The 11,446-nt window shown below is 37.6% G+C and overlaps 1 protein-coding gene across 1 annotated transcript in view; it reads right to left on the bottom strand.

The window, feature by feature from the left end:
• Dab (DAB adaptor protein) overlaps positions 1-9,507 on the bottom strand; it is a 30,411-nt gene extending 20,904 nt beyond the window's left edge. Inside the window, exon 1 of the mRNA XM_028319606.1 lies at positions 9,413-9,507. Coding sequence (XP_028175407.1) covers positions 9,413-9,507 — 95 coding nt within the window. The remainder of the gene's footprint in view (positions 1-9,412) is intronic.
• Between the last annotated feature and the right edge of the window lie 1,939 nt (positions 9,508-11,446).

Below are 11,446 nucleotides of genomic sequence, written 5' to 3' on the forward strand. Positions count from 1 at the left end.
TTAAATCATTTGGTTTTACCTAAACTTTTATTATAAAAAAAGATTTGTTTGTTTATATTGAATAGGCTCCAAAACTACTGGACCGATTTGAAATTTCTTTCATGATTAGAATCTTACAATATTTCTGACTAGCGGCCGCCCGCGACTTCGTTAGTGTGGATGCCGTTTTACCCCTTTAGGGGTGGAGTTTCGTAAAATCCTTTCTTAGTGGATGCCTACGTCATAACATCTAACTGCATGCCAAATTTCAGCCCGATCCGTCCAGTGGTTTGGGCTGTGCGTTGATAGATCACAATGTCAGTCAGTCAGTCACCTTAGAGTATTTAGATGAACATAGTCGGTACGAAGTTCGCCGGGTCAGCTAGTAGTTGATAGTAAGTAAGTATATTATTTATTTGGCCACAAAATAATGTTAAGAAAAATAATGACGTCATTCAATTTAACAAGACTTGTAGACAATGTTACCCATCACGACATGTACTATAATTTAATGATACTATATTAAAGTTACAATTGATTTTATGTCCCTATCAGGTGGTCCGTATTAACCGCCCACTCACATAAGCGGTTAATAAATAAGAGAGATCAAGTAAGGCTAATAATAAAAACTTTTATTGTTTCCTACATAAAACTTAGAACAGTAAAGCTTATAGACTAAGAGCTAGTGAACGCCAGACCTACGTCATTTTATAAAAGCTGAAAGTTTGTCAGCGTATGCTCCCAATATAGGATATAATGTTGGTGAATTATGAAGTTTGGGTCATCATGGCTTTGGGAGCTACCCTAAAAAACTGTCTGGCAAGGAGTTGGAACTGTCAAAACTATCTGGCTGTTGGGGAAAATACTTCTAATTGTTGCCCAAATATTTTACATAAAAATCAGATTTTATGGTATAACGTTAGTTTCTACAGTATATTGAATATACAGAAAAACTCTAGCTCTTAGTCTATTAGAAATTATTACGGTCCCATGTGTATAATACTGATGCAATAAATGTGACTAGGTGGACCGACGATCTGGTGAAGGTCGCTGGAGGCGCCTGGATGCGAGCGGCGCAGGACCGGTCTTTGTGGAAATCCTTGGGGGAGGCCTTTGTCCAGCAGTGGACGTCTTTCGGCTGAAACGAACGAACGAACGAATAAAAGCGAAAATTTATGTCTACAGTTTTAGATTTTTTCTCATAAACTGCTGAACAGATTTTGATGAGTTTTGGTATACTTCATTATTGTTTCATCAACATTTCAGCCATAGGACGTCCAGTACTGAACATAGACCTCCCCCAATGATTTCCATAGTGACTGGTTGGTATACTATACATAGAGGCAGTTGCAGTTAGACCGAGTCAAAAATTTCTTGTAAGAATTAAATTACATATTGATATTTATTATGACCAGCAGCAGGGACAGTGTAAAATGTATAAAATATCAATCGATATCGAATTTTGAGTCAAATAAAAAAATACAACTCGCACCCAAAAACTTGATATCATGATTAAGTTAACACGAAATGCAGTCATTCGTAAAAACACCTTTTTCAAATTATGTCAACATGTACCAAACTACAAGTACCTTTACTTTAGTACACCTGCCATTCGATTGGTGACAGGCAAACTTATTACACTTAGCAAACTCATGCTTTATCTGTATTAACTTACAGTTGCAATTCCTTTGCGCGGAAAAGAAAACAAAAACTTGAATTTGGAACGTCATCAACGAAAACTGTTTCTTTTTCGCATCAATAAAGTCGCTTATCCTTTGTTTTAAGCCCGATCAATAACCGGCCAAGGCAAAAGGAGCTTTTTGCGAATTCCAGAAAGTGTATTTTCGGTTGATTGTGAATATTTCAACAAAAGCATAGTAGTGAAAATAATAAGACAGGTGTTTTAATCGTGTCTAGATTTTGCAGCTGTTGCAACAGGTTCCAAAACAGGTCTATAGGACATGTTCGAATTGCTAATTTAGAGCCTGGAGGCATCAGGTGGTTAACGTGAGAAGGTAGAGACAGTGACAAAAATTTCTAAAATAATGCTAATAAAATTTAAATTAAGGTCGTATGCCTAAAAATAAAAATACCAGGCAGTGCCTTATATTTTAATTATTAATCACTTCGTTGAACCGTGCTTTGTGTAATAAATTTGCTTTTATATCTCTAAATATAAACGTCAGTTGGCTTATGAAAAAAGATAATAAAAAAATAATATTAATATTCCATTATTATAAAGAATGCAATAATGATGTAACTACTTGTAATTCATTATTGAAATCAGTATAGGAACGACGACTTCATAAAGGTAGCAGGAAGGCGCTGGATGCAGGCCGCTACCAACCGGGCGATGTGGAAGTCATTGGGGGAGGCCTATTATGTTCAGCAGTGGACGTCCTGTGGCTGAAATGATGATGATATAAATGGAGATGAATTCGATGTCATGACTATAATAACTACTCACGGTTAATTATGACTACCTGAATAATAAAATTAAACAGATGAGCCTTTATAGTTTAGTTCCCTTTGATACGGAACCCCAAAAAACACTTTAGTTATTATTATTCGACTGCGTCTGAAGGAGGGTTATTAAAATATGTGTTACCAATACAAAGACTTGAAGTTTTTACCGCTTCTATCAATCAAGTTGGTTTGATTACGTTTTTATTTCGGTTTCATTGCTAAAGCTTAATTGAAATTAAAACCATGTTTATGTGTCGGCTTTTTTTGATAAAAATAATTACACTCTTGTTTTAACTATATTAGTCCAGTCAATAAAGCATTATAGATGGAAAACTGTAGAACACAATTTCTGACTTCAGGACTTTATTTAGACTAGTTAGGAGGTGAACATAGCAAAAGTCCCCGCCCTTAGCCCTTGAGCCGGCGGGGACAGGGGGGTTTAAAGGTACCACTTTTCGGTTTTTCGCTTAATCCTCGGAAACTATGCGTCCTAGTGACATGACTATTATGAACCAAAAAAAGCTTATTCAATTTGCTACAGGTGAGGTAGACAGGTTTTTCTATAAATTGTATAGTTTTCGCGGCATCTGCTCTAGAAGGTTTGTAATATTGGAAATTTTATTTTTGTCTTACATGTTTTGAACGTCAATACCTAAATAACCGTTTGAGGTATATTTATGAAATTTGAAGCTGATGTATATCTTGCAAGTCTCAATACATGAGCCAAATTTGAAGTGTTAATGCACAGTAGTTTTTGAATGATGAGGAGTCAAAAGTGGCTCTAATTGGTTCGTCTAAATATACGCACGGTGCAGTCCCCTCCATGGAACTAGGCTTAACATGCTCCCGCATGTCTATAGTGTTTGCTCAATGTTGATTTAGTCGAATTTCTCCTGAAAGGAACATGTAAGACAACAATAAAATTTCCAATTTTCCAGACCTTCTAGACCAGATGCCGTAAAAACTATACAAGATATAGAAAAACTTGACGGTCTCACCTGTAGCAAATTGAATAAGCTTTTTTTGGTTCATAGTAGTCATGTCACTAGGACGCAAAGTTTCCAAGGATTAAGCGAAAAACCGAAAAGTGGTACCTTTAAACCCCCCTCTCCCCGCCGGCTCAAGGGCTAAGGGCGGGGACTTTTGCTATGTTCACCACCTAACTAGGCTAAATAAAGTCCCTAGGTCAGAAATTGTGTTCCACGGATTTCTCTCTACACCGTCGTTAAGGCATTCATTGACTGGACTATATTAGGAACGCATGTTTTGAGTTTTATAGTGAATCGGACCTTGCATTCAATCACATGATAAAATTAATTTAGACGTCTTGTATATACTTAAATACCTACCTAGGTATGTCCTTTAAGACTTTAGCTCGTTTTATGAACAAATGATGACGATGATGGTTGATGGCCGCTGGGGCAGAAAAGTTCTCGTGCGACCTCGGTCGGTAGACATAGTGTGGGCAGATCCACCACTAGGTGGACCGACGATCTAGTGAAGGTCTCGGGAAGTGAACACCTTCTGTTTTCCATGCTCCTGTGACCAAATGAGTTACTCGTACGTATTTAGATAGCAGACATTTTGAATTTCAAGATTGTCTACTTTGTCTCCAGTTACTATTAAATTAATAATCAAAGCCTAACCTTTGAAATCCTTGGAAATTGTCTTACAATAATTACATCATCGGAAATTAATACCAAATGGAACACAAAAGTCGTTATATTGCTGTAACCGGCTGATTAAACTTGTCACTGTTATTGAACAATTTACGTTCAATAGAATATTCTAATGAACTGCTTTGTAAATGAATTGATTAGATATATTCTAAACTAGCGGCCGCCGCGACTTCGTACGCATGGACCCCGTTATAGGGGTAGAGTTTCGTAAAATCCTTTCTTAGCAGATGTCTACACCCTCCTGTTAAAGTTTCTGTGATTTCGTGATTAATCAGTGAGAGGTATTTCGCTTTGGTAATTATGTATTTTCCTTCAGTAAAATAGATAGTATCGTATTCCTCAAGTGGACACTCAATGATGATGATGATGATGATTTTGAATTTGTACCTAATAGTGGTATTTTAATATCAACATTCAACGTCCAAAGATGGACGTAAGTTTCCAAGAAGTGCCTATAAAGGACAATCTCTAGTTTTTTTGCCAGCTAGCCACTTTTCGTAGAAGTCATAAAAAAAATACATATTAAAAATACTCTGATGGTATACCATTATCTCATTAAATCAGTGAAGGACCGACGACTTCATAATGGTGGCAGGAAGGCGCTGGATGCAGGCCGCTACCAACCGTGCGATGTGGAAGTCATTGGGGGAGGCCTATGTTCAGCAGTGGACGTCCTGTGGCTGAAATGATGATGATGATGATGATGATACCATTATCAGATCAGAGAATATAATTATCAGTTAAAAGCTCTATTTAAAATTACGTATTTTTCTTCATTGCCATTACCGTAAGTCTTCGAGGAAGAATCATTTTTACTCAGTCCTAAACGAAGGTTCATACTGACGAAATGTGAATATAAATGAAATTTCGTGTGTTTTGTGATGAAAATACGTGTTCCGTCAATCAAGGTTGTGCGTTTGAATTTTAAACAAGGTCGGATTATTTTGTGGTCTAATGTAATTGCTGCTGTAAACTTCGTCATTAATGACACAAGTGTTAATTAATTGTAGCTTTAATTAATTTATAGTCGGTCATTAAAAAGTACGAACGTACACTATTTTGTAGGAAATACTTCTCGGTGTGGTTTGATTGACATCAAATCATTGAAATCAGACATAAAATATGTAGATGTCATTATACAGATAAATCTGTTAACTGCAACTTAATGTTAATTATTTTCTGCTTTCAATATTAATAATTTAAGAAGATCATCATCATCATAATTTCAGTCATAGGACGTCCACTGCTGAACATAGGCCTCCCCCAATGATTACAATAATGGCCGGTTGGTAGCGGTCTATTAAGAAGATATTTTGTCTTAATTACTTCATTTGGAAATAATAGAAGAAGAAAAGAACTTTTTACGTTTTTAAAATGTCATTATGGCTAGCTAATACCACAGATAAGGATAGATGCAGCATGTGAAAAAAATTGTATGAAGCCGAGCGTGCCACTTTTTAAACGTCATTAGTGTCATTTTAGCGAATTTTAGTGATTGCCGCAACGTAAAAATAATCGTATCATCGTACTGCATTCGCAAAGTCATCGAAAGATATCGTGTGACTCGATTCGACAATTAATTAATTCCGATAAAACTGATAATTTGTTAAATACAAAACCAAAAACATCTTTATTTACCTTTTTAAAATAAATTAATTCTTACAAATCGTCAAATCTCGTTATTTTTTTACCTTACCAGAGTTTTAAGACAGACATTTGTCAAGTGCATGAATACATGGATCAGTGTGTGTCTTATTGTTATGAGTAAGTACGGTTCCTTGGGATCGGTATGAGTGCACCACATAAACTGGTTTTAACTCTTAAGAGTACATCGCAGGATATGTATTAAAAACAATGCTACTTTATACTTCTTCTACTGCTACTTTATTCTAATTAATTATTTGTTACTTGTGCTGTTAATTACAATTCTCAATCCGTAAATAATTTCTTCTTTCTACCGTGTTCGTACTACTGTCCTCGTAAAATCATCGTAACCGATTGTTGTAATCGGATTACATGAACATCACTCGACCATGTATGTCCATTTGGACATATCGGAATGGCACGCTTTGACGATCAACTTGCTGTATCTACTCTAATCCATATCTGTGGCTAATACCAACTTATAAACAGATCAGCCTGTACAAGTTATGATTTATACACCTGTCTAATATCAATTTATTCATGTTAATAAGAGCAAACAACACGTTAGCCGCTGTCAGATTTGCTGGTAATGACAGACCGACGCGTCAATCCGCTTAGCCGGCGTTATTGGCTTTCTATGCGCCGGCGCAGCGGGACATAGCTCAGGGAGAACCGACAGACAATTGTTTTTGTTTATTTAAATTAATTTAGCATGGTTAAAGTAGCACTTAATAAAAAGAAAGGCGCGATACATTACCTACAATAGTGTAAAATAAATGACAGCTTATACACATTCTAAACATAATAAGACCATGATCTTAATACTATTAAGACTTTGAACTATCTACTATCCCAGCTATGTTTGCATGCTAAGTTGTGTACTTATAGCGAGGTATAATATTGTGTAGAGTACCTTACTAACTTACAAAGTATTTCTTTGTGGTAACGAATTGTCGTAAATTTTTCATTTCACTGTGGTGATTTGGGAAATCAATTTGTGAAAACCACTTCTCGTGTAGGAGGTACCTATTCATCGTTCCGAAAGATATTTTGACATAATACGGTGTCTATAGGCGACGGTAATCACTTAACATCAGGTGATCCGTCTGCTCGTTTGCCTCCTGTCACATAAAAAAAAATTAAGCTACCGAAGACTAAAAGTAGGTCATTTTGACTGGCATGGCTGTTCTTCCTAAGCTGTGAGGTGAGCGCGCGCACACGAGCCCTCGTTAGCACGTCGGCACAAGGTCACGGGTTACATAAAGTAAATAACGCTTACTATCGCCTAAGGTCGCCATTTTTACTGCCTAATTTGAATTTTAAATCCACGCGCTCGGGACGGTTATGCAAGGAATGTTTTTGTTTTTCTAGTTCAATGCAATGCTGGTTTGTCTAATGTCTATGTTAGAAGTCGGGAAAATTGTTATCTGAGACGTATTTTATAATTAATTAGTGCAATTTTTTGATTTTGACTGCGCTGAAAAGCTATGAAAGTTTAAAGCTTTCAGCTACAATGTTATTGACGTGATCCCAAAATCATATTGATATCTAGCTTTTAACGAAGCAGAGCTTGTACTGAGGTCACTGAAAACAAATACTCGTAAATTGTTCTTACGTAGGTCATCATCATTTTTACCATAGGACGTCCACTCTCACTCTCTTACATAGATGAATAGTGAGATACATTGCATCTTGATTAGAACACTGCTAGAACTGGTCGTTTGGGACGTCCTTTGTCCAGCAGTTGACATCATTTATTGAAACACCATTAATACACATGTAAATAACACAATTTAACATTTTCCCCACATTGGGATTCAACTCCCGAACCCTGATTGTTCTGATGACGGACTATCATGTTATATCCCTAACTCCTTTAACTATTTCCTAGTCCATAATATAGCCAACAAATACCCTTACTCCTTCTATCGTGACTCCTCACAGTTCCCGCATTATTTTAACAATAGAGAACACTCGCACCTAGCTCGTGAGCGTTTAATTTGAAACCTTGTGTATTGATGGTGTTCTCTAATCCTATGATTATGTTGGAAACGTGATCGGCGGCCGAATGTAGATACAAACGGTAGGTTTAAAGAAAAAAAAGAATTAATGTTCAAAATATTTTTTTAAACGGTACAATTCCCTCCCACTGCTGCAACTTCTATGTAGCTAGAATCTACAACTTGACCGCAAACAGGCACCCAACAACTGAAAGCCAAGTTCTTCCCAGGGGCGATCAAATTGTCAATGGACCCGCAACGAAATTAATCAAAAGAACATTTAGGAAGAGTTCAAAATTAAGGATCTTTCCTGCGATGCAACAACTAAGGTATAAAATAAAAATCTTTTAGAAAGTCTATCGTCGAAGGTCATCATTTTGTGGTAGTTAGCTAGATCTGCTGATAAGTTTTGCAGTTCCAAAATGGTGACTGATAAGTGTTATGAATATTAAGTTTTGTAAGGTATTCACATAAAAGTAATGTGACACAATAGGGGAGAGTTCGGTATATTGTACCGCCGGGTAAATTGTACCACCCTCATATTTCGTAAAGTATTTATTGAATGTCTGTAATTGCACCACTCAGCGATACACAACTAAAATCAATTAATATCGGCCATGTGTTTTTTGCCGTGACAACAAACACGTGTGTTTTATTTTGAAAAGTATTTTTTCATTGTTTTCAAGTAACTTTTGACAATACATCTTTAGTTTGTAATTTTGTTAAATTTAATCACAGGGTGTTTCTAATATATTATTTAGAAGCGTAAATTAGTGTGGATTACAATTATTTGAAACATTTTTCGGCATTTATAAGCTATATTTTTTACCGATTTTTTAAAAGCACTATCACCTAGTCGGCTAAATTGTACCACATCAAGTTGTATGGAACTTTACCAAAGAATTTTGAAATTTTTTTTACTAAATCATATTTTGAAGTTTTAATAGCGTAGTTATGTTTGACTAACAATAATTGAAAGCAAAAGACTGGCAAAGTAGATTAGGTACAAGTGTGCGTTACGATAATTGGAATTACAAAACTTGTACTCAAAATCGTGATAACGTATAAAACAATATCGATTGTCTATGTTATTAACTACTGTTCCTTTTCGTTTCCTAATTTGTTAAGAATGTATCGTATAATATTTTGCCATAGATTTTTTATAGGCTTGAAATTTATTGAAATCCAATTTAGTAACCCTGTGGTACAAATTATCGAACCGGTTGGCTAAATTGGACCGAAGCTCTGAACTCGTACTTTGTTGATTTGTGCTAAATATACAACAATCATGTTAATTAATACTCATGAAATAGTAAGTTGAATAATGTATCTTTTATTATATACCATGGACATTAGCAAAAACAAAAGAAATCTATGTGTAAAATGGGATTGAAAAAAACTGGTCCAAATTAGCGGACTCTCCCTTAATCAATGACACCCCCAAATAATGTCAGTGAGTTAAGATCATTTATAGGAATGATCAATTTTTATGGGAAATTTATTAAAAACTTGAGTGAACAGCTAGCCCCTTTGTATAGTTTATTAAAAAAACACTCTAGATGGACTTGGGGTCCAAGTCAGCAAAGGGCATTCAATAAGGTTAAAGAATTGCTAAAAGGGGCGCAAGTGCTTGCATATTATGACATAAACAGGCCGCTGGTGCTGACGTGCGACGCGAGCCCGCACGGGCTGGGCGCGGTGCTGGCGCAGCGGGACGCGGCCGGCGCCGAGCGCGTCATAGCCTACGCTTCGCGCGCGCTCACGCCGCCAGAAATCAATTATAGCCAGATACATAAAGAAGCTTTAGCCATAATCTTTTCGGTAAAAAAATTTCACCAGTATTTATATGGTCGCCATTTTACATTAAAAACTGACCATAAACCATTAGTAAGTATATTCGGACCGGGGGCAGGAATACCAAATATGACAGCCAGTCGTTTACAACGCTGGGCACTAATATTATCAGCCTACAATTTTACGATAGAATACATAAAGTCGGACGACAACACGGCTGATGCATTATCTCGATTGATATCTACATATAGGGATAACTCAGGTAAAAACGAAGAGTATCCAGAGCAAACTTACCTTCATTTTGCATCTGAAGCCCTTTTACTTGATTATAATATTATTCGTAAGGAAACACAAAAAGACCATATTCTAAGTAGGGTGTTAAGCTATATTCGTGATGGTTGGCCACATGAAGTCGATATAAAGGAAATAAAACCGTATTACAATCGTAGGTCGGAATTATATTGCGAATTAGACTGCATTATGTGGGGTCACCGGGTGGTCATACCGGAAAGTTGTCAAAATAAAGTATTGCGCGAACTTCACGATTCTCACATGGGGGTGGTAAAAACTAAGAGCTTGGCTAGGAGTTACGTGTGGTGGCCGGGAGTGGACGAGGCAGTGGAGGCGCGGTGCCGCGCGTGCGAGGTGTGCGCGGCGCTGGCGAGCGCCCCGCCGGCGCACGAGCCGCGCGCGTGGCCGTGGCCGCCGCGGCCTTGGTCACGAATCCACGTTGATTTTCTGGGACCTATTCATGGCGTTAAGTACTTAGTCATAATAGATTCGACCACCAAGTGGATAGAGATTTTTAAAATGACAACCACTACCGCAAAAATGGTTATAAATAAATTTAGAGAAGTATTTGCACGTTTTGGCCTGCCTAAACAAATAATCAGCGATAACGGTCCACCTTTCTCGAGTGATGAAATGAATGATTTTTATAAATGTAACGGTATAGAATCAATATTTACAGCCCCATATCATCCTGCTTCAAATGGTGCGGCAGAAAATGCAGTAAAGATTTGTAAAAGGGTTATTAAGAAAGCTTTGGTCCAACAAGTAGATGTAGATATAGCTTTGAATAGGTTCTTATTGATCTATAGAAATACCAGTCACAGTACCACGGGAGAAAGTCCCGCTCAACTTCTTTTCGGACGTTCTTTGCGAACTAGACTTGATTGTATAAAACCAGATCGGGAAAAGAAAATTGATAATTTACAACGAAAGCAAGGAAGTATGGCCGGTGGTAGGTTACGTTCGTTTGAGGAAGGGAAAGACGTGTGGTATAGAAATTTTGGAACAGGAACTAGGTGGGAAAAGGGTACAGTTGTAAAAAAGTTAGGTGACACCGATTACCACATACGTTCGTTAGATGGGCAAATCGTACATCGTCATGTTGACCAATTAAAAAGGCGTGAGCTAAAGATAGATTCAACTCAAGAGCGAATGGGCGAGCGATTATCAGGGAAAACAGTGGCTGGGGCTAGATCGGAGGGTTCGGGGCTCGATGGTTTCGGCGCGGAAGAACCGCGGCCTCTCGCGAGCTCAGTGTGCGTCGCCGTGCCCGCCGCGGCTGCCCCCGCCGGCGATGGCGGTGCCGCCGCGGACGCGGGGGGCGCGGGGGCGCGCGCGGGCCCGCGGGAGGCGGCGCCGGCGAGCCCGGGACCGCCACACCGGGAATGTAGGATACGTAGACCACCAGTTCGATATGGTTTTGAAATTGATTAGTTAGTATCATTCTTATCTTTGCGGTGTAGGTTAACCACACGATCAGTAAAAAAATAATAATTTAGTATTTGTCTAATTTGTGTAAAATTGATTTGTTATTTGTAGTAAGTAACTTAGATATAAGTGAATAAATACATTTTGTTTATAATGTATCGAAAA

Source organism: Ostrinia furnacalis, unplaced genomic scaffold, assembly GCF_004193835.3.
Source record: "Ostrinia furnacalis isolate ACB-3 unplaced genomic scaffold, ASM419383v2 OfSCF7299, whole genome shotgun sequence".
Lineage (NCBI taxonomy): Eukaryota > Metazoa > Arthropoda > Insecta > Lepidoptera > Crambidae > Ostrinia > Ostrinia furnacalis.